The 22,418-nt window shown below is 57.1% G+C and overlaps 1 protein-coding gene across 2 annotated transcripts in view; it reads left to right on the forward strand.

Moving 5' to 3' along the window:
- Positions 1-15,172: 15,172 nt before the first annotated feature.
- The window catches only part of DNAH17 (dynein axonemal heavy chain 17), a 95,456-nt gene continuing 88,210 nt past the window's right edge, over positions 15,173-22,418 (forward strand). For both annotated transcript variants that reach the window (XM_025859575.2, XM_073886132.1), the window contains exons 1-10: positions 15,173-15,259; positions 15,550-16,066; positions 17,301-17,494; positions 17,885-18,077; positions 18,321-18,420; positions 18,599-18,684; positions 18,876-19,001; positions 20,046-20,198; positions 20,305-20,391; positions 22,217-22,384. In XM_025859575.2, the coding sequence (XP_025715360.1) occupies positions 15,719-16,066; positions 17,301-17,494; positions 17,885-18,077; positions 18,321-18,420; positions 18,599-18,684; positions 18,876-19,001; positions 20,046-20,198; positions 20,305-20,391; positions 22,217-22,384 (1,455 nt within the window). In that variant the 5' untranslated portion in view covers positions 15,173-15,259; positions 15,550-15,718. The remainder of the gene's footprint in view (positions 15,260-15,549; positions 16,067-17,300; positions 17,495-17,884; positions 18,078-18,320; positions 18,421-18,598; positions 18,685-18,875; positions 19,002-20,045; positions 20,199-20,304; positions 20,392-22,216; positions 22,385-22,418) is intronic.

The raw sequence follows: 22,418 nt of genomic DNA on the forward strand, positions 1-22,418 counted from the left end.
TTGTTTTGTTTTGCTTCTATAAAATACAAGAAAAATAAACTGTCAGAAAAATGACCGTTCGGGGCACCTGGGTGGCTCAGTCGGTTAGGCAGCTGCCTTCGGCCCAGGTCATGATTCCAGGGTCCTGGGATCAAGCCCCGTGTCGGGCTCCCTGCTGAGCGGGGAGCCGGCTTCTCCCTCTCGCTCTAGCTGCCGCTCCCCCTGCTTGTACTCTCTCTCTCTCTCTAATAAAAAATGAAAAATCTTTAAAAAAAAAAAAAAAAAGAAGAAAAGAAAAATGACCGGGCACTTAGATGCCTTGGGAAGGTCAAGGTGTTGTCAGAGTTTGCGAAAGCTAGTTCCCAGTGGGCTCAGCGCGGGCCCAGCACAGTTAGGTCTCAGCCTGTCACTGAGCGTGGACCATGCCTGCCAGACGATTAACGGATCGGTCCTGTGAAAATGTTCCCGAGCACTTACCAGGCACTGTTTCAGCTTATGGAACTTTACTTTTGATGTAGGAAGACAATCAATCAATAAACATAATAAATAAGTAAATAAAGCAATGTGTTAGAAGGTGATGTGTCCTGTGGGAACGCCAAAGCAGAGCAGGGGCTGAGGGGGCTGAGTTGGTTGGGTTTTCCCCCGGGGCGGGTGGATTGCAGCTTTAAACAGGGCAGTCCTAATGAAAATGAAGGAAGTAAACCATCCATAGAAGGATGTGCATGGTTGTCCTTATCAGTTCAGACATTTATGGGGTTTTGTTTTGTTTATTTTTTAAAGAGGGAGAAAGGGGGGGCAGAGGGAGAGGGAGAGAGAGAGAATCCCAAGCAGACTCCACACCCAGCACGAAGCCCAATGCGGGGCCTGATCTCATGACCCTGAGATCATGACCTGAGCCAAAATCATGAGTTGGACGCTTCACTGACCGAGCCACCCAGACGCCCCTATCAGGGACATTCTTATTATCAAACGAACAGGTGCACAGGATGAGAACCAAGATCCGTGTCGACACAGGCAGGGACGTGTCTGGGGCAGGTGACATCGGAGGCCTGGGAAGTCTCTGCTGCACGTGCAGAGGAAGAGCATGGGCAGGCCTGGAGGAAGAAAGCAGCAGAGGGACGGGGGGCAGGGAGTTGGGGGGTGAGCCAGAGATGGCCGTGAGGGCAGATGCTGGGCAGCCAGTCCCCACCGCCCGCCACGCTCAACGGGAGGAAGGAGACCAGTCAACCCAGTGGAAGCGGGCGCGGAAGGAGGCAGGTGAGTCCCAGAGACTTAACACAGTGCAGACAACCCTGGACGTCCCTGGTCGGGCCGCAGTTAGCGGTGGTTTGGCAACAGTAATGTGCTCATCGGCGTCACCTCCCCTGGACTGAGTGTTCAACTGTGAAAGAAAGAATAACATTAAGGAATGTGCACAAAAGGCTCGAAACACAGTCACAGCTGCTTGGAAGTTAGAGATTTCATCGTACTTTGTAGCTTTCAGGGTGAAAAACAATCCCATGAGAACGTGTGAGTGTCTGGTTCCCCTTGACGATACATAATGTGGACACGGGCCATGACGGGTGAGATCCATTCCCTACCCGGGACTGTTCCGAAGCCTCACACATATTTGCTCCTCACCCCCACGACCTCCCTAGGAGGGGCTGCTGTTATTACCCCCCCCCATTTCAAATTGAGGTGTCGAGCGGCCGGCTTGCCAAGGTTGTTGCAAACCCTGGCGATGGGCTCCATGTCCGGGCTCCTAGCCACTCCGCCATGCTGCCTTCTCGGAGGCACCCTGCATCCCTCTCGGCGAGTTGGGGGAGGCCGTCCCGGGTGGCGGTGGTAGCCCTGCTCCCACCCAGAGCCCCAGCGGCCCAGGACCTCAGAGTACTGTTCCGTCCCTTCCCCGGGAAGCTCCAGCTCAACCCCTCAGAGGTGGCGTGTCCGGAACAGCATGGTGCCCAGGCTAGGCTCCCTGTGCCCGGGGGACGAAGCTGAACTAGTTAGAAAGCCTCCTGCCAGTTTTCCCCTGGCAGCCGGACACCAAACCATTAGGATGGAAATCCCCCGCCCCCAGGTTCTCTTGACCGAAGAAGGGAGCAGATGGATTCCCAGAACCATAGCACGTAAGTCCCTGTCCTGTCCGAGGTCGGCCTCTCTCCCCGGCCGCCCCGTCTGCTTGTGCAGGTTCATAGACCCACAAATGAGAGAAGCACGGGCTCCTTGCTCAGAGCTTGCCGGGCGGGGAGCCGGCCACCGCCGCTGCGTCGGGCACAGGGACGGGAGAGCGGACAGTGGAGTAGGGGGCCGTGGGCGTGGGAAGCTGGTGGTGGGCTTAATCAGAAGCGGGACATCCTTTGTGGTTGCTTAGGGGGCATATTTGTGTCTCCCTGGTTGGTCCTGGGTTGAAAGCAAGGGCAAGATGGGGGAAGCTGGTGGTCGAGGACCACGTCCCGGCCGTTTGGCCTGGTCGCTGCAAGGGCTGTGTCAGGGTTCTGCTGCCACGGGTGGCCTGGCTGTGGGCCATGTCGTATGCTCCACCTCTCGTGCTCAGCGGGAACGCGGGCTCCCGTGAAATCTGCAGCTCCCTGGCGGGCAGCATGCCCGGGGCCTGAGGGTCCACTGTGCCACTGGAGATGGACTCGCAGGCCCGGCTGCTGGGCGACTTTACACCCCGGTGTGGGGACCGAGGGCTGTGTCGTGGTCATTTGCCAGGTGGCTACGGACGAGGCTTGTCCCAGTCCTCTCTGGGGGGCGGGGCAAGCTGAACCCCCACACTTCTTTGTCCATGTCGCTCAAGAAAGGCTGGGGGTTCAGGGGAAGGGAACCCACATCGTTTGCTTCATTCTGGTAATCAGGTCAGTCTCTCCTGTGCTGCGCTGTGATTAAAAGTAAGAAATGTCCCGCTGGGGTAGGCGGCTTGCACCTCCAGTGCTGCAAATGGATCTCATCTGATGGACAAGCCCCCATACCTTCCATGACCTTAATTTCAAAAGTTTACAAATACGCCCAAGTGTCCTGTGGTGGGTGATTTTATGAGTCCGCCTGACTGGGCTAAGGGATGCCCAGGCAGCTGGTAAGCTATTTCTGGGCAGGACTGTGAGGGTGTTTCCTGAAGAGATTAGCATCCAGGAGAGCAGGTGTCCCCACGGCCACCAGCAGGTGGAGAACAAAATGGCGGAGGGAAGGCTAAGTCTCTCTCTCTCTCTCTCTCTCTCTCTCTCTCTCTCTCTCTCTCTCTGCTTGAGCCGGGACCTCCAACTTCTGCCCTCGGACACGGGCGCTCCTGGTTCTCAGGCCTTTGGTTTGGACCGAACCACAGCCCCAGCTGCCCTGGGTGTCCGGCTGGCTGACGGCAGGCCGTGGGGCTTCTCATCCTCCATCAGCGCGGGAGCCAGCCCCTCGATGGACGTCTCTTTCCAGTGATCTCTGCGCATATCCTATAGGTTCTGTTTCTCTGGGCAAAGGCGCATCCCTAATTTCTGTCCTGACCTATTCTTGCCTTTATCAAAACCCTTTGTGAACCTTATTTTCAGCCAGTACTGCCTTTTGGGGTTAATAGGTCCCCTGGTTCTACCATCTGCTAAGTTAAGGGAGGTTCAGGGTTTTCTTTTCTTTTCTGTCTCCCAGGTTCTCTTCACCACAGGGCCGGTGCGAGGCTGGGGCCAGCGGAGCACAATGCTTGGGTGCGAAACGTAGGGGCGGGGGCCAAGGTCAGGATTATAGATTCTTCCTTTTGCCCTTGATTCCTTCCATAGGACTTGGCACAGCACCGTTACTAATCCTGTCTTCACTTAAAGATTGTCATGAATTGGTTGCATGCACTTTGATTTTCTTTAAAAATTGCATTAAAGTGATGTTTATCTTGATCACTGAGTTTTGGGGCCTTCCTTACATTTTGCACCCAAGGTGCATGCCTCCCCTCCCTGCATTCCAGCCTGGTGCCCTGGGCTTGGTGGGAAAGCCCAACACGCTTGAATGGACTTTTACGTCCCCGTCATGGCTTCCGCTTCTCTTTTGATAACTAATCATTCATTCATTCATTTCACAAGTGTTTCCTGAGGCAACTCTGTTCCAAGGATGTGCCAGGTGCCGGGGATTCAGGAGCGAGCAGAACACACGTGGGCTCTGTCCTCGTGAGCACACAGTGCCTGTGGCAGAGCCTGTTCCTTTGCCAGGCCCCCTACGCTACAGCCCTCCGTCCGGATCCCGGGCTGGCTGGCTTTCCTCTCCGGGTGGAGGGGTGGAGGAGAAGGGCTCCGGGAGAGGGTCCCTGGGCGGGGGCTGCACACGTGTCATAGGGAGTGAGCCAGCCGCTGCCTTCTGGCCCCCCCGGGACAGGTGTAGGCTTGGCCCGGGTGGGGCCGGGTCCTCCGTCCAGGTGCCAGGAACCAGCCTGCAGGACGCCGGCATCGAGGGGGTGCAGACAGAAGAACAGACGGACTCGCTCTTCGGTAAGCACGTTCCAACGGCCCGCAGCACAGGACCGCACAAGAGGCGGGTCCCCCGTGTGCGTGTTGGGCCAACACCCGCGAAGGAGCGCAGCGAAGGAAAGGGCAGGGGTATAAACTGCCTTCGCTCCGCTCTGCTCCTTACTGGGAATGACTTCCATCTGCTTCGGAGGGAGTCTGAGCTCCCAGACGCCCCCTTCTTTTCCTCACGGGGAGTCAGAAATGGGGGTGTCTTTCCGCACGAGCTCCTCACGGTGTTGAAGTCTCCACCTGAGCCGCACCTCTGTGCCTGCTCCCCTGGGCGCCCCCCTCGCTTTTCGGGGGACTGCACGCGGCCCACGGCGCAGGTGCCTGGGCTGTGCGGGCGGCTTTTCAGGGTTAGAAATGCCTCATTTGGGGGGATTAAAAGGCCCAAAGGTCTAAACTGCAACTTCGATTTCCCTCCCCCAGAAGCCCTCCCCGGCCTGTCGCCCTTGCCCTTCTCTCTGCACCCCTGCTCGCGGCGCTGGCGCAGGGGCTGCCCACCAGCTTCGGGCCTACCAGCTCGCGGTTTGTGTTCGCGTGTCCCGTCCGCCCCCTCGTTCCCTCTACGCTTCTCCCGCCTGCTCTTGGAGAAAGTGTCTCTTAGGATCCCATTCTGTCTCCACGGCGGCGTCACCGGCCGCCACGGACCGATCCCTCAGATTTCGTAGCCCCACGGTGGCCGCGCTTGGAGGTGGGCCTGGGGGCGGCAGGTAGGGGTAGAGCTGGTCCCCAGGGTGGGGTCTTGGAAGAGGAGACCCCAGAGCTTTCCCTGTCTGCCGTGTGAGCGAGCACAGAGTGAGGACTCCTTCACTGTGGGCGCCCGGCCTCTGGAACCACGAGGAATGGGAAGGGTCTGCTAGGGAACCGTGGCCTGAGCACCTTGTTGAGCAGCCTGAGCTGAGTGCGGCAGGGGCTGTTCCTCGCCGTGGTTTCTAGCGGTCGCTCTCAAGTTCCCCGTAGGTGGGTTAGAAGGCCCGGGACCTGCGCAGACGCACGCAGGGCCGGCACGGCGTCTCTAATCTACTTGAAAAGGCTCCAGCCGACTTGGGGTTGAAGCTTTAACCCCAGAAGTCAATGCTGATTTGCTCTTCCACGTGGCAGGTTCGGAGAGAGCCACCTTCTAGACGGGGCCGCCACATGTCCTGCCGTCTGCCGCGCGGTCCACAGCCGGCACTTGGCCAGTCCCTGTCTGCAAGGGTGCCGAGAACAGTTGTTATTTTTTTTTAAATTATTGTAGCTGGAAACCGAAGCAGCACGAAGATACGTGTGTTGCTGTGGTTTAGAGACGTCCCACCCTTGCGTGGATTGTGTGGAAGAATCTACCTGTGGCTCCTCTTGCAAGGAGGTTGGGGGCCGCCCAGTTCACGGGGTCCAGCTGGTGTGGGGGGGTCACGGAGGCTTCTGAGTCAGTGGCAACTCTGCCCCCGGGGCCAGGGGACGCCTTGAAGGAAACAGAGGAAGCTGGTTACTACCTTCCCTTTCCCTTTCTCTAGGCCGGGGGTCAGCAACACGGCTTCCAAATCCGCCTGTTTACGCAAGTGAAGTTCGAGGGCCCACGGCCACGCCCCTGCCCACGTGGTCTGTGGCTGCTTCAGAACTCCGGGGGCGGAGGTGAGCAGGCGTCACCGACCCCAGCTAGCCCTCAGACTGTTGACCGTCTGGTCCTGCAGACAAGGTTGCCAACCGCTTGGGCCCCGTGCCCTCTGAATCCCAATGAGATGGGCGAGGCCGGTGCACATGGGTTCGCATCTCAGAGAACTCGGCCTTCACGGACTCCCGACTGGACCACAGGGAGCTCCCGGCATGGCCCAGTGATCGTGTTCTCCCCTCTCAGGAAACCATTTCACCGGGAGGCCCGAGAGTCACAGGCCGCGCCCTCGATAACGGGAAAGTCATCTTCTTCCCTGTCTGGGCAGAAGGACCAGGACAGAGACCCACCGGAGGGCCTGGGCCCCGGACAGAGGCTCGTGGGGCTGCAGGAGGGACGAGGGGCTGCAGGAGGGATGTGGGGAAGAGAGAGAAGCTCTGTCGGCACTCAGCATCTCAGGGAGCTGGACTAAGCACAGAAGCTCAGGTTCATTACCCTGGGACCCCAACGTCAGCCGAGGGCTGGGACGTACCGAGGCCTTCACCACTCGGTGGTGACAAGGGGCCACACGTGCCCAGGGGCCATCTGTACCCGGGCCCGCAGACACCTGCTTCACAGGGTGGTGGGATGCAGTGGAGGCCAGGCAGAGCATCGCCGGTCAGCCCGCCCAGCGGTGGGGGTCCGGGCCGTTCCCCTGCAGATACTCTTTCCCAGAGAAGACGGAGCTGGCTGCGCTGGGGGATCCACGTCTTGCCCTCAGAGCCTCGGCCTTCCCCACGCGAGCCGGACCGTCCACTTGGGGAGGAGGCAGGGAATCCACTCACTCCCAGAGGCTCCGAGCCCCCAGGAGCCGAGCAAGCCACCGTGGACCCTAGCTGGGGAAATGGTGCTGCGATGAGGAGCCGGGTGGGAGCCGGGGTTTGTCTTGAATTTTGCTGGATGGAAGTGTCCTTTCCAATGCAGACCTTTCATTTTACAGTGAGCTCTCTGAGTACAGAGTTGTTTATAATCACAGCAGAGGAATAAACAGAAGTCCCTTTTCCATCCCCAAGTGACTGAGGACCCTGAATGGAGCCGGGCGGGAGAGGGGAGAGTTGCGAGGGGGCTGGCCTTCAGCATCCCGAAGCGAGGAGTCAGCGAGGGCCTGGAGGTGGGCGGGTGAGCAGGTAGCAGGTGAGCGGGTGAGCTGGTGACCGGGTGAGCAGGTAGTGGGTGAATGGGTGAGCAGGTGAGTGGGTGGGTAGGTGAGCGGGTGAGCGGGTGGGTAGGTGAGCGGGTGAGCTGGTGAGTGGGTGGGTAGGTGACCGGGTGAGCTGGTGACCGGGTGAGTGGTTGAGCAGGTGGGAAGGTGACTGGGTGAGCAGGTGGGCAGGTGGGCGGGTGAGCAGGTGAGCAAGTGAACGCAGGGCAGTGCAGGGGGGAGGCCGGGATTAGGGAGGAATAAGTGTTTTACTCTCTGAGGACAGGGGCGCTTCGGCTGGGAGCCTTGTTGGTGACTTGGTGGTGTCAGAATCCCATCTGTACAGACTGGTACAAAGGGAGAGATCCACCCCAGCGACTGTCACCTGAGGCGGGGAGGGGGCAGCCTGGGACCCTCCTGAGCCGATGGAGCAGACAAAGCAAGGGGAGGGGGAGGGAGGTCTCCGTGCTCCCTGCTCCGTGCTGAGAGCAGGGGTCCTCGGGGGAGACGCCTCGTCTGGGTCACTGTTGACCCCACTGTGGGCAGGTCCCTGTTTGATGCGGTGTTCTTCACATCCTTGCCAAAGAGCTGGCTTTTTTCTTTTTCTTTTTTTTATTGTGATATACACGGAACAAAATTTACCCTCTTAACCGTTTTAAAGTGAACCATTCAGTAGCATTTGGGGCATTCACAGTGCTATGCAGGCACCACCCCATTGAGTTCCAGAACTTTCCATCAGCCCACAAGGACACGTCCGCTAGCCATCCCTTCCCCTCCCTCCTCCTCCTCCCCCTGCCCCTGGCAACCGCCAGTCAGCCCTCTGTCTCTATGGTTTTGCCTATTCCGGACATTTCACATAAATGGACTCCTACAGTACGTGGCTGTGGCTTTTTAAAAATATCTCATTTTAAGATTTCTCTTCCCAATTAAAAACTGGGCAAAGGATCTAAACAGACACCTCATCCAAGAAGATACACAGATGATTAAAAAGCCTATGAAAAGGGTCTCCATGTCCTCCGAGTCTCTGACGAGAGAGTTGCAAATTACCACAAGGAGGTACGACTGCACGCCTAGCAGAGGGGCTAAGATCCCGAACACCGACCACACCCACCGCCGGCTCGGATGTGGGGAAGCTCACTCACCGCCGTGGGAACACAGAGTGGCGCAGCGGCCTTGCAAGACAGTGGGGCGGTTTCTTACAAAACCAAACGCGCTCCCACAGTACGATCCAGCAGTCACACTCCTTGGTGTCCACCCAAAGGAGCTTAAGAGTTACTTCCACACAAAAATCTGCACACGGATGTTTATAGTAGACTTATTCATAATCACTAAAACTTGGAAGCAACCAAGATGCCTTTCAGGAGGTGATGGATAAATCAACTGGTCCATCCAGGCAGCGGAATATTGTTCAGTGGTTAAGAGACAGAGAGCACTAGCCAGTCACTAAAAGACATGAAAAATCTTAAATGTATGTCACTCAGTGAAAAAAAGCCCATCTGAAAAGGCTGCAGTGTGAGTCCAACCACGGCATTCTGGAAAAAGCAGAGCTACGGGAGGGCTGGGGTTGGGGAGGGGGAGCGGGGAGCATAGAGGATGTTCAGGGCAGTGAGACCCTCCGTGTGAGGCTACAGTGGCGGATACATGTCATCACCTCACATTCATCCAAACCCAGGGAGGGTGCAACACCAAGTGATAACTGTGGACTTCAGGTACAGAATAAATAATGTATCGGTGTTGGCTCATCAGTTGTAACACGCATCCCACAGGAATGCAAGGTGTCACTAAGCGGGAACTGGGGGTGCAGAGGAGTGGGAGGGAGGGGGGGCTGGGGAGACTTCCTTTCCACCAGATCCGCAGGTGGTCTGGTCAGAGGACCACCCAAGAATATAAAATAAATGGTCCCTTGCAAATTTAAGTTGCAATTAAAATGGTCCCTTGAGGGGTAAACCAGCAGCATTTGATGAATTGGAAAATCAGATTCTAAACCTGGCTCCACTCATTACAAAATGGGTGATCCTGAGAAAGTCCCCCACCTCTCCCAGAACCACAGTGAATTCTTCTCCATTCCTGGAAGGTTCCGGAGAAACAGCCAGCCCTGTCACTTCTACTGCAGTCGGTGGGGCACTGGCAACAGCATGAGGGTCACTAACAAGCCCGCAGTGTCGCCGACTCTGCAGGGTCTAGTTCCAGAAGTCCCAGGTCCCGGGAAATCCTTGGCCCCAGGCGCACTGGGACAGTCGGTGTTTGTGTGCTCGTGATGTAGGAAAGAAGTGAGGGTTCGAAGCCGTTGGCCGAGAAAGAATTCTTGAGCTGTCTTCAGTGCAAAAAGGTGGTTTTATTAAAGCTCGGGGACAGGTCCCGTGGGCAGAAAGAGCGGCACCGGGGTCGCCAGTGGTGGCCCATTATATACTTTCAAGTTGGGAGGGGGTTAGGGAGAGCGAAAGTCCCTAAGGCATTTTGGAAGCAAGGTTTGGAGGACCTTGAGGGGCTAGCTCTTGTTGGGAAAAGGTCATTTACTACCGTCTAATAAAACCTGAGTCATGAGACCCTTCAGATGTCTATCCGTGGGCCACATGCCTGGGGGATGATCGCCAACGTGTATCTTGGGGGGTAGAGATGAAGGAAGTTTCCAAAGGAATTTTTAGATGTTAGAGTAGACTTACAGGATCCTGGGGGGTCAGGCTAGGATTGCCTTTGCCCTTAGCAAAGTGTCAACATCCAAGCAGTTGTGTCCCTAAAGGAAGGTCACACTGCCTTTTCCAAGGACTTGTCAATGGGCCATAAGTAGTAAGGAAATTTAATAATTTTTCTTCTGCCTTTGTTTGCCACATCACTAGGGATGGAGTTTTTTTGGAATAGTGTTGTTGGGGATCCGGAACCCATGAAGGAATTCTTGAGACGTCCTTGGTGCAAAAAGGTGACTTCATTAAAGCAGGGGGACAGGTCCCCTGGGCAGAAATAGCTGCCCATCCTGGGATTGTGAGAAGCAAGGATTACACACTTTGGGGTTGGGGGGAAATCAAGACAAAGGGAAGTTCCAAAAGGACTTTGATCTGCTAAAGAAGACTCACAGGATCCTGGGGGCCTGGCTGTGGTCTAGCTGAGGATGTTTTTCCCTCTCGTGAGGCATTAACATTAAAACAGTTGGGGTTTTCCTGGAGGAACATTATACTCTGCCCGCCTCAAGTATTTGTTGATGGGCTGCAGGTTATAAGGACATTTAATTTTATCTACATTTCCTTCTGCCTTTGTTTCCCCCACCACTAGCAAAGAAGACAGAAAAGACAAGGGACCGCTGAGATTCATAGTTCCCTATTTGTTGAGCAGCCTTCGGGGACAGAGGCCAGGCTGAGGGAGCCTGCTGTGGGGGATAAATCCCCCCAGCTGCCCGGGGATGATTGATGAGGGGAGTCCAGAAAGCTGTCCTGCGGGCGCGCAGGCTCCTCCCCAAAGCTCCCCCATCCGCCCGAACCATCTTCCCAGGGAGTCATGGGGAGGTAGAGACCAGCCCCGTCACTGGAACAAATGTCCTTGGGGTAGAGTTGGAGACAGACAGGCGTGAGTCAAACCACAGGCAGGAAATTTCATTTCCAGACCTCCTTCAAACTCCGCTTTCCTGACTCATTACATTCAAAACACATTGAATTTTGCAAACAAAGCCGAGAAGCCTTTCCAGCAGGGGCCCAGCCGCCAGGGCTGTGTGTGTCTCCCTCCCCTGAAATTCAGAGTTGAACTTGAGCTCTCCGGCAAAGCAGGACGGATCAGGAGGCTGATGGAGTTTTCAGGGGGAAAAGCCCAGAGTCTTACAGCCTCGTGCCGTTGCTCTGACCCTCGGGGGCGACTCAGAGCACTTGATTTTCACCTTGGAGATCTTCGTTTTCCAGGTTGAGATATTATAAACCAAGTCATCGAAGAGGAGATTATTCACTAACGCAGTTCAACGTTTAAAAAAAACTAGTCCAGAGAAAAGGGGTCTTTGTCCTTTTAAGAAAGCAGTATTTGATATTTCCAAGTTTCTGGCGGATGCTGAGCTGGGGCGACCGTGGGCCTCCGGAAGGCCAGCCAGTTCTCGAAATCCCCCCGCCTCCCGAGTCCAGGGCGTGCCAGCGCGACGCAACGGATGAGCAGCCAGCACGGAAGGAACAGTCAGAAGCTGGGCAGAGACCTCGGGCCTGGCACCGGCCCCTCCTGGAAGAACTGCAGGGGACCTCCAAGGTCTGTCCCGTTAGGGAGACAGACAGGCAGCGATGAACCAGCTGCGAGGGCTTTGGGGTGAACGTGGCTGCAGATGGGGGAGGGCAGCGAGACTCACCTCTCAGGGGCGCTGAAGCCTCCTGGGGCAGGGATTCCCCGCTCAGACCCATGGGGCAGCTTTTAAAACCTGGACATTTGGTCTTGACCCTGGGGCAGCAGGGCCAGGCACCATTAGTTCCAGAAGCTTCCCACGTGATTCCACGGTGCGGTCACTGGAAAACCACCACATGAGGTGACACCTGGCCCTCAAGGAACCCACCAGCAGGGCTCGTCGAAGGGAAGGCGGGCTCTGGGGAGGGCTTCTCCCCAAGCGTGAGTGACCAGAAAGAAAAGAAGACCAGGAGAGCTACTTCAAATGACGGGACTCAAAGCAGAGGCAAAATATTACTGTAAACCAGACGCATGAGCGTCTCCTGGGGGCTCGTTACAATAAGGACTGCTGGGCCCGGCCCCAGATCCCCGCTCCGGCCTCTCTGGGGCGGGGCTGAGAACCTGCACCCCTAACTTGCTCCCAGGAGCCCCTGTGGCTCCAGGGACCTGACTCAGAGACCCGAGAACCACCGCCCTAAATGGAGATCAAGCTTGCAGGCTCTCAGCTGGGCTGAGCCCAGGGCCCGCACGTGAAAGAGCTGGATTGGCATCATCCACAGCCAGTTCCGATGAACACAGGGGTGCTGGCAGGGGGACAGGGCATGGGTCCCAGTGTGGACTCGAAGGCGTGCCTGACACTGAGATGGGATGCAGAGGCTCCGGCTGTAAGACTTCCACCTTGAATAAGCACATTGCCCGCCGTGCGACACAGCCACCAGCAAAACCACCAGATGGGGTACTAGGCCCCCCGTCCATGGAGTTCCCCTTTCAGACGACACAGGGCGACCTCACTAACGAGCTGCCTGAGTGACCTGGCCTCTGCTCTCCTGAACCCTGATTCCACTCGTAGGCTTCAAGTTAACCAATAGTGAACAACCCCACAAAACCCCAGACACCCCACCTTTGGACCCTAGTAAAGGGAGAGTCCATCCCCTGTGACCTTGCCGCGTGGCCCTGGGCATGCTGCGTTCTCTCTTGGACTCGTGAGTGATAAACCTTGTCCCTCAAAGTGCCCTGATGGGGTCCAGCCAGAGCCACGGGCAGGGGCGCGGGGCGTGGAGAGCCCTCTGTCTGCAGCCCCGAGGATCGACCCCTTCTGTCCCCTCAAGCTCAGAACCCCTCACTAGGCTGAAGCCAAAAGATTCTCTTCTTGACCAAACTGAGGACAGGTCCCACTGAGCGGTCCCCCGCTCTACTTACTCCCTACCGTAAGTAGAGGCTGAGCTTTCAGGGCAATGGTCTTTGATGGTCAGGGCGAAGGAAGCGAGGGAATGGCGTGTCGAGCTGGTGGCCCTGGCGGGGAGGGTTGCAGTCGGCCTCCCATTGCTCTGCTCCAAGGGCACTAGCCAGTCCGGAAGCTTCACACGGCGCCCTGGCCATTTCCAAAGGGCCCGCTGTTCCTGCTGCAACGTGGACAGTGTGTCCATATTGAAAGCTGGTTGAGCCACCTAGAAAATGGGTCGTCCTGTGTCTTCTCTGCTCAGGCAGGACCTCAGGTGTGACCCGCCAGGAAGCTCCAGGTCGCCCATGAGTCCCTCCTTCACGGCAGGCACAGCACCCACCCTGGAGCCCTAGGGCAGTGGTTTGAGGGCGCGGGGGCAGCTCCCTGAGCCCCCTGTACATGCACAATTTCAGCAGGAGACATTCGATCCTTTGTGTCTCGGGGACACACAGACCCTGGGGAAGCACAATCGTAGCGGAAGCTGGACCATCTAGACCTGGATCTAGCATTTCAAACAAGGGATGGGGCTTCAAGGAAAGAAGGGCGCCACCAACCCAACACTGGGCTGGATGAGGTTAAACAGACCTCCTTTCTGCAGGACTTCTCAGAGCCTTTGTTCCCTCAGTAATATTTGCAGAAGGCCTGCGACGGCCCAGAGACTGTGCCACGTGCTGCAGGGGCAGTGCCCATCCAGAGGGCTGGGCGCTGGGAACTTTCTGTCTCCATGACTTCGAAGGCTCTGGGCCCTGCACACGAGTTCCTTCCCTGACGACTAATGATGTAAACACCTGTTCATGCGCTTATTGGCCATTGTGTCTTTCTTGGAGAAAAGTCGAGCTATGTCCTTTACCCATTTCTAATTATATTGTTTGTATTTTTATTCTCGTGTTATGAGTTACATATGTATTCTGAGTGCAAGTCCCTTATCAGATAGAAGATGTGAAAATATTGGCTCCCATTCTGTGGGTGGTCTTCTTACTTTCTAGTGCCCTTTGAAGCCCCCCAATTTTTAATTTCCATGTTGCCTCATTTATCCATTATTTTCTTTGATCTCATGCTTTTGGTGTCCTCTCTAAGAAACCACTGCTTCCTTCAAGGTTATGGAGATCTACTCCTATGTCTTACTCGAAGGGTTTTATAGTTGTAGCTCTTACAGTTTTCATTTTTGTAGGTGGTGTGAGGTAGGGGTGCGTGTGGCCGTCCACTTGTCCCAGCGCCATCTCTTGGAAAGGCTGCTGCCTCCCCCGCTGGACTGTCCTGGCACCGCTGTCTGACACCAGCTGCCCATGCAGTGTGCGGTGACTCCTGGGCCCTCCGTTCTAGTCCCTGGATCTGGACGTCCGTTCCCGGGCCAGAACTCCCTTCTGGATTACTATGGTTTTGTAGGAAGTGTTATGCTTGGGAAGCGCGAGTCCTCCAACCTTGTTCTTCTTCAAGATTGCTTTGGCCCTTCTTCCCTGTAGCTGGGATTTTGACAGGGATTTCCCTGAATCTAGATCCATTACAGATCAGTTTGAGGAGAATCGTTATCTTAACAAGATTAAGTCTTTGAGCTGCGAACACGGGATGCCCTTTCATCCACCCAGATATTTCATTTCTTTCAGTGACGTTTTGTGGTCTTCAGCTTATAAGTCTTGCACTTCCTTTTAAAATTTAATCCTAAGTATTTTATTCTTCCTGATGCTCTTGTAAATGGAATTGTAAGCAGAACTGTTCTGATGTTATTGTAAATGGAAATTGTTTTCTGAATTTCATTATTGGGTTGCAGTGAATTTTTTAGTGGGGCAAGTCAGGATGCATGTTATGATGCCTCCGTGCCTCTAAAGGGAAAATAAAAGATGTATAATAACCAAGGTAATGAGAGGGGACGAAATAATAAAAATTATGTAATCCAGAAGAAGGATGAGAATGTAGAATCCCAAGCACTCAGTATGACAATAGACATAAATCCCAATGCAGTCGGGGGCTACAGGAACTGAACGTGGACTCAATGCTCCAGTCCAAAGGCAAAGATTGTTCAACTGAGTTTAAAAAATATTACAGCCCGGGACGCCTGGGGTGAAGCATCTGCCTTCAGCTCAGGGCATGATCCCAGAGTCCTGGGATCCAGCCCCGCATCGGGTTCCCTGCTCAGCGGAGAGTCTACTCTCCCTCTCCCTCTGCCTCTGCCCCTGTTCCTGCTCACCTGCTCTCGCTCTCTCTCAAACAAATAAATAAAATCTTTAAGAAAATAATAATAAAATAAAATAAAAAATATTAAAAGTCCAAGAGCCTCCCCCCTGTGGCGGGCCGCGGAGGATTGCTCGTTTGCTGCCTCACCACTGGTCACTCAGGTCCCGAGGGGAAGGTTCTAGAAGTCCCAGGTGACCTGCAGAAGTTCCATGGCAGTTGGAGCCCCTCCAGGAAAGGGAGCCATTTCCTTTCTGGTCTGGAAAAGAGCTGCCCGTCTGTTGGCCCTGCCTAAGACTGGAGCAGCATCTGCTCAGCTGGTGAGCATTTCTCTGTGTGAGGGGAGCTCCTTCAGAGCTCTGCCCATACCCCAGGGGTGTGCGATGTCTTCCCCGGGACCCTGCTCTCATCTCATCTGGCCTCCCCCCACCCCATCACCTGCAGACCACCTGGCTGCGACCATCTCCTGCCTTCCCTTCTCCCCCGGGCCCATCTCTGCCTGGTCACAACTCACACAAGCACACACCACCGCTGTGTGGCCCTTGCCCCCCGGCAACAGCAGTCCAGCCAGGGCAGATAGTCAGGACCCCCTTGTCCCTCCCTGCCCCAGCCCACACCCAGCAGAAGAGTGAACACTCGTGAGGAACCTCGTCTCCTTGCTTGGTCAGGACAGAGGTTTCGAGCGGCTCCAGAGATGGGTGGGGAGTGAGCCCCCCACACACGGTGCTGCGTCAGGGTCTCTGTGCGCCGGCCAGATGACCGTGCTGTAAGGAAGTGCCATGATGACCATCACGCCGGACGTCAGGTTGGAGTATTTAGAGGGAGTAGCTTCCCTCATTCTGAAGTTCAAGCCAGACAAGTGGAGCAAGTTGATCGGGGCCGAGGAGAACATGGCCTTATTCACCGAATTCTTCGAGAAGCCAGAAGTCCTGGTTCTGGTGTTGACGCTCAGCCCCGCCGGCATGATCATACCCTGCCTGGGCTTCCCCGCCTCCCTCAAGTCCAAAGGGGTTTACTTCATCAAGAAGGGACGGGAGAACATCAGCAAGGGTACCTACAAGGACCGCCTCATCTACGGGGACATAAGCCCTGCGCCCGTGGAACAGCTGATTGCCGTTGTGGAGGAGGTGGGTGCCTGGGGTGGGGGAGGCTGTGCCGGGGGCCAATCTCTGTTTCTCGTGCTTTTGGTGAGTGGCCTAGAGCTCGGCTGCTCAGAGAGTGGCCCACGGGCCAGCAGCGTCAGCCTCCCTGGGAGCCGGTCAGAAATGCAGGAGCCCAGGCCCTGCCCACCCTGGTGCTGGGACACATCTGCATTCTGACCAGACCTCCAGGCGGTGCTGTGCACCCGAGGGCTGAGAGGCCCCAGCCAGCACCTCATCCTCTCTCGGTCTCGTAGGACCTTGGGACGCACCGGGCACGGCCCCTGCCCACAGTGTCAGAGGGTGTGGGCCACTTGAGTCCCAGTAGATGGGTTTCTCAGTTCTGAGACTTTGAGTGAAGAAAGAGAAAGAACAGGGTGCAGTTGGGTGCATCTCTGCACTGTCCTGCCTTGTTGCCAGTGTCACCCCAGGCAGGTGCGGCAGGTGCGGCCCACCCCGGGCAGCCACACCAGCCAGAGTCCAAGTGACCCAGCTTTCTGGTCGTTGCTATCCTCATGCGTGAGATGGGGACTAAATTCCCTGCCTTGTGCGAACTGGGAGCACAGGCGCCCCTCCTCCAGGACTCAGGCCAGCCTCCCCTCCCATCGGGAAGAGGAGCCTGGCAAGCCTGCTGCGGGAGCGCTGGGCCACCTGCGTGAGTCTGCTCAGGCTGCCGTGACAAGGGACCACAGTCCTGGGGGCTGGAGTTCCCAGATCCAGGCAGGACCTGTTCCTTCTGTAGCCTCTCCCCTGGGCTTGTAGACGCTGTCACCTCCCCATGTCCTCACTTGGTTGTCCCTCTGTGTCTGTGTCCACATCTCTTCTTATGAGGACACCAGTCCCATGCGATTTGGGCCCACCCATGGGACTTCATTTTAACTTAGTCACCTCTTGAAAAGCTCATCTCCAAAGACAGCCACACCCAGAGGTGCTGGGGTTGGGGCTTCAACATGCAAAACTGGGGGACCCGGCTCAGCCCCTGACAGCTTTCCAAAGCCGCACGGGCCATCTTCTTTCGGCGAGCATTGTGAACCCCCTTCTCAGAGATGGCTTTGCTGCTAGGCCACCATCCTGCCTCTGCGCCCCTCCGCTGGCCACGCCTCCTTCTGGCACGGACTCGGTTTCCCTGGGTGGGTTCCAGGCACCGAGGGCTCCCCATTCCCCCTGGGAGCCACCGGGGTGGAGGAGGCCTGGGCGCACGTACAGAGCCATTCCCTTCCAGGTGCTCTACTCCCTGTTAAACCAAAGTGAAAACTTGAGCGGATGGCCCCGGGTGGTCTCGGAAGACATCGTGAAGCAAGTCCACAAGCTGAAGAATGAGATGTTCGTGATGGGGGGCAAGATCAAAGGGAAGACCCTGCTGCCCATCCCGGAGCACCTGGGGAGTCTGGATGGCGCTCTGGAGTCCATGGAGAGGTAGATGGCCCAGCCCGGGTACCTGGCCGGCTGAAGGAGTCGCTGACCTGTGACCCCCAGCACACTGAGCCCCACTGGGAGTCATCCACGAAGCCCCAAGCACATGCCTGTGTGACCCCAGTAAGGACGGCCGGGCGGAGCCACCTTGAACATGGGTTTTATTCCACACCTGGCCTCTCTTAGCTGGGAGATCTGGGCATTTCTCCAGCCTCCCCACAGTGGTTGCGAGGAGCTTGGGACATGGGGTGAGATGGGGCGCTGCTGGTGGTTGCTTGGGAGGTTGTCCCGAGGGCCACCAAGGAGGGGTGGTTCCCGCCCAGAAGGGGCGGAGCTGGTAGAACCCCATCCCTGCGGCTGGGAGAGCATCTTGCCCGACCTTCTGCTCTGCAGGATGCCCCCTTCTCTGGACAACTCATTGCTGCATGGCATCGAGACCATCATCATCGACTGGTCCCACCAGATCCGGGACGTGCTGAGTAAAGACTCGGCCCGGCCCCTGCTGGACGGGCTACACCCCCTGCCCCGAGTTGAGTTTGAGTTCTGGGATGCCCGGCTGATGAATCTCAAGTGCATCCATGAGCAGGTGACCGCTCCTCTCCACAGTGGTGAGCGGGCCTCCGTGGCTCTGCAGCCAGAGGGCCCACGTGCCGGCCAGGCCAATTCATGACCCGTCCACCCCTTCGTGCAGACCCCCAGGGCCCCCGAGGGGACCCGGATAACCCGCACAAAGTCCTGGGCTCCAGCAGCCGCGGGGTCAGGTGCCTTTTGTGTGGGGTCTCCGAGCCTCTCTGGAGCTTCCCCGAGCTTCCTGTTCTCTGTTTCTCAGCTGAATAGGCCCAAAGTGAACAAAATAGTTGAGATCCTGGAAAAAGCCAAAAGCTGCTACTGCCCAGCCCTGCAAAATGTGTACACGGACGTCACGGAAGGTGAGCTGAGGAAGGGGTGCTGCCCTTGGCGGGGGCCGCGGTCCCTGCCTACATGCACCTTCCTTTGGGGAAAGTCCTGGGTCTTGAGGGAGCAGGTGTCCATGAGGAGGACGGGGAGCCGCCGGTCCCCGTCTCTGACCGTCGGGGCTGCACAAGCGCTTGCTCTTGTTCCGTGCAGGGTTGAAGGAGGCCAGCGACATCGTTCTGTATCTGAAGCCTCTGAGGATCCTACTGGAGGAGATGGAGCAAGCCGACTTCACGATGGTGTGTCAGCCTGGGAAAGGCCACTCTTAGGGGCCGGTCTGGTGTGTTAGGGGCGCGGGGGCTGTGGGCTTCTTGGCCGGGAGGGGCTGCGTGGTCCTGGGGAGCTCCTTTTCCTTCCCCTCCGGGGTGCCCTCCCGGGGCCGTGCGAAGCAGAGGGTGGAGAGGCTGCACACCCGCCTGTCTCCCCGCAGCTCCCGACCTTCATTGCGAAGGTGCTCTACACCATCTGCTTCATCTGGGCCATGTCCGAGCACTACAACACGCCCTCCAGGCTCATCGTCATCCTGCAGGAGTTTTGCAACCAAATCATCGAGATGGTAACCTGGCCCCACCACGCCGCCCTCTGCCTCCCGACTGGCGCCTCTCCCTGCCTGCTCGGCTTCCCCCCGCCCGCGTATCTGGGCAGTTTTTGTTGTTGTTGTTGTTTTTAAGATTTATTTTATTTTTGGGGGGGAGAGAGGAGAGAGTGGGAGAGAGAGTGCGCGCACATGTGCTCGTGAGCGGGGGGTGGGGTGGGGGGGAGAAGCAGAGGGAGAGAAATCCCAAGCAGACGCCCTGCTGAGCCTGGAGCCCGACAGGGGACTCGATCCCAGGACTCCGAGATCTTCAACAGTCGGACGCTTACCTGGCGACGCCACCCTGGGCAGTTTAAAAACAGGCAAAGATGTTGGCGCCGGGGTTTACAGGCCCGAGGCTGAGCTTGGGCCCTCTTGGTGGCCACCCACAGTTCTCCGGAGACTGGGCAGTGTCAGCCCAAGCGGCCCCACGGCGGGAGGGAGGAGGAGAGAAATGGGGCTGCCCGCCGAGTCCCAGGACCCGAGGGCTCGGCCAGGGCCGTGGGGTCAGGACCCGAGGGCTCGGCCAGGGTCGTGGGGTGTATCTGCTCCTACACCGACCCGCCTCCTGTCTCCCTCGATGCAGACTCCCTGTGTTCCTTCCTTTTCACAAGCACTTCTTAGCCGGCCGCGAGCGTTTTTGTTTGGGCCGCCTGCGTGTGTTAAAACCGTGCTTGCCGCCCGGAAGGGCACTGCGGTCCAGGATCCTGCCGCCCGGGGCAGGACGGGATTTCCCGGGCCCTGAAGGGCCCCCAGTCATCTGGGACCAGGATCTGTTCTGGCTGCAGCTGTAGGGGGGCTGTGGGGCCATGCAGGGAAGCAGCTCAGTTTCCTGGAAAGGGCCCGGCAGCGGGCAGACCGGTCGGGACCTGGACCTCAGGGACGGCTAATGTGTCCAAAGGAGACATCTGTGGGCCCCGAGGTGGGCTGTTTGTAGCCCGCCGAGCGGCCTGCCGGCAGCCAGCCTGGACCCTGGACGTCACCCCAGAGCTCTCTCAGGACTGGAATGTCTTCTCTTCTGCCCAGACGCGCACTTTCCTGAGCCCAGAAGAGGTGCTGAAAGGCTTGCAGGGAGAAACGGAGGAGATTCTGAGCAACATCTCTCTGTCCGTGAACGTTCTGAAGGAGCTTTACCGCACCTATGATTTCTGCTGCGCAAACATGAAGCTTTTCTTTAAGGTCCGGCCTGATTTCAGAGCAAGTTCAAGGACGTGTGGGCACGGGCTCCCAGGCGTCCGCAGGAGTGTTTGAGGCCCGCACAGCCTCCTCTCTGTGTCTCCCGTAGGACAAGGAGCCGGTGCCCTGGGAATTCCCTTCTTCTCTGGCATTTTCCAGGATGAATTCCTTCTTCCGTCGCATCCAGACCATTGAGGTAAAGGTGAAATGCAGCTCAGGCTGCGTCTCCCATTCTCGTCCCACGCCCACATCTCCCGGTAGGGAGGATGAAAGCCACACCCAAGCATCCGTGTCGTGGGGAAACCGAGTCAGGGGCCGGCCTCCTCCATGCCTGGAACCGTTGGCCAAGAACAAAAGTGCCCCATTTTGGGGGGCTTCTCTCCCATCCCGCGCCTTGTGTCCGCGAGCAGGCTGATGACAAATTGCACGGGCGTCGGCAGGAAGTTGGGTGGCCGTGAGCGAGGTTAGGACAAGTGTGGGCAGGGGCAGGAGGCTGCACTGTCAGATACACAGAGTGACACAGAGCAAATGAGCATTTTTAATTGGTTCAAGATGGCTGCCTCTGGGGAGAAGAGCCGAGGCATAAACACGGGGGGCAGGGCAAGAAAGTTTTGCTTTTTTTTTTTTTTTAAGATTTTATTTATTTATTTGGGAGAGAGAATGAGAGAGAGAGAGAGAACATGAGAGGGGGAGGGTCCAAGGGAGAAGCAGACTCACTGCTTAGCAGGGAGCCCGACGCGGGACTCGATCCCCGGACTCCAGGATCATGACCTGAGCCGAAGGCAGACACTTAACGACTGAGCCACCCAGGCGCCCAAGAAAGTTTTGCTTTTTGTTTGTGATCTTCTGTGTGGTTCTTTACCTTTGCCCACAAACTATTCACACCATTCAAAAGGGGAAAATCACCCCGAAGCCCTGGAGCATTGGTTTTTCCGATGGCCGCCACCATCAGCAGTGGCTTTGGGCAGGCCTGTCTGGTCTCCACAGCCTCGGGCAGGTGGAGGAGGCCCACTTAGGACTGCAAATTTGCATCACAGTGTTCCTCACGCCCAGAGGCTCCCAGGTCCTGAATGGGGATGAGCTTTCTGGGAAAGGATGTCTCCCTGCTGTCCTCTCCCTCCTCCTGGCAGCACGAGCCCTGAGCTCAGGACATTTGACCCTGCTGCTGCTTTTCGTTGAGTCTGCTTTGGTGATGGCATTTTGGGAAGAAGGGCCCAACCCCGGCACCGGCTTAGGGGCGTGGCGTGAGCACCACGTGCGCATCTTGGGTCGAACCGGTGCCGGGCCCTGGGTCAGGCTCCCGAGGCTGCCTGGGGTCCCCAAGGAGCCTTCAGGATCCATTGGGAAACGAGGGCCTCACACAGACACGGGAGGTAACACGTGAGGGGACCGGGTGTGAGGAAATGTCAAAAGGAAGAGCGTGGGAGAGTTCTGGAAAGGGAAGCCCCCCACCCCGGTCCCGGGGGGGGCCCAAATAATTGGAGAAGCCTCCAGAGAGCCCCACCTCAGAGGAAGTGGGACTTACGGCACGCCTCGGGCGGGTGTCTCCTGTGGGAGGGCATCCTTGCGGGTCACTGTGGGTCAAGGACGGGCTCTAAGTGCTGATGGCCTTCCAGGAAGCAAAGGATTTGAAGCTTAGTCACAACACCAGAAACTTCCGTGTGAGGTTCCAACTGCTTCTGCCCACAGCTGAGGACATGGGGGCCCCAGGAAAGCATGATCTATTTAGATCACTCCAGAGCAGGGTCCAGATAAGAGCCCCACCTCATCTCCGCATTCCCCTGTTCACAGCTTGGAGGGGACTCACGGGGCCCTTCCTTCCGTCCCCTCTCTGTGTTCCAGAGAGGACTTTCGAGGACAGAAATAAACAGAGGGTCCCCCCCCCCACCTTGCTGCCAGGTGGCCCCAGGTCAGAGGGCCATCCTTGCTCCCTGGCTCCTCCCTGCTGGGGTCAGAGCTAGATCAGTGACTGATCCGTTGTGTTTAGCTATGAAGACTACTGGGTTTTTTTCCTCCACCAGGATCTTTATAAAACAGCTATTGAGTTTCTGAAGCTGGAGAAGATCGAGCTCGGGGGAGTGAGGGGCAACATCCTTGGCAGCGTGGTCGCTCGGATTTACGATGAGGTCTTTGAGCTGGTGAAGGTTTTTGCTGAATGCAAATATGACCCCTTGGACCCTGGAGACTCCGTAAGTTGGGGGAGGGGGGCCTTGGCTGGACCCA

This window comes from Callorhinus ursinus, unplaced genomic scaffold (assembly GCF_003265705.2).
Source record: "Callorhinus ursinus isolate GAN/ISIS: 27379988/994484 unplaced genomic scaffold, GSC_fseal_2.0 scaffold68, whole genome shotgun sequence".
In the NCBI taxonomy this organism is placed as follows: Eukaryota; Metazoa; Chordata; class Mammalia; order Carnivora; family Otariidae; genus Callorhinus; species Callorhinus ursinus.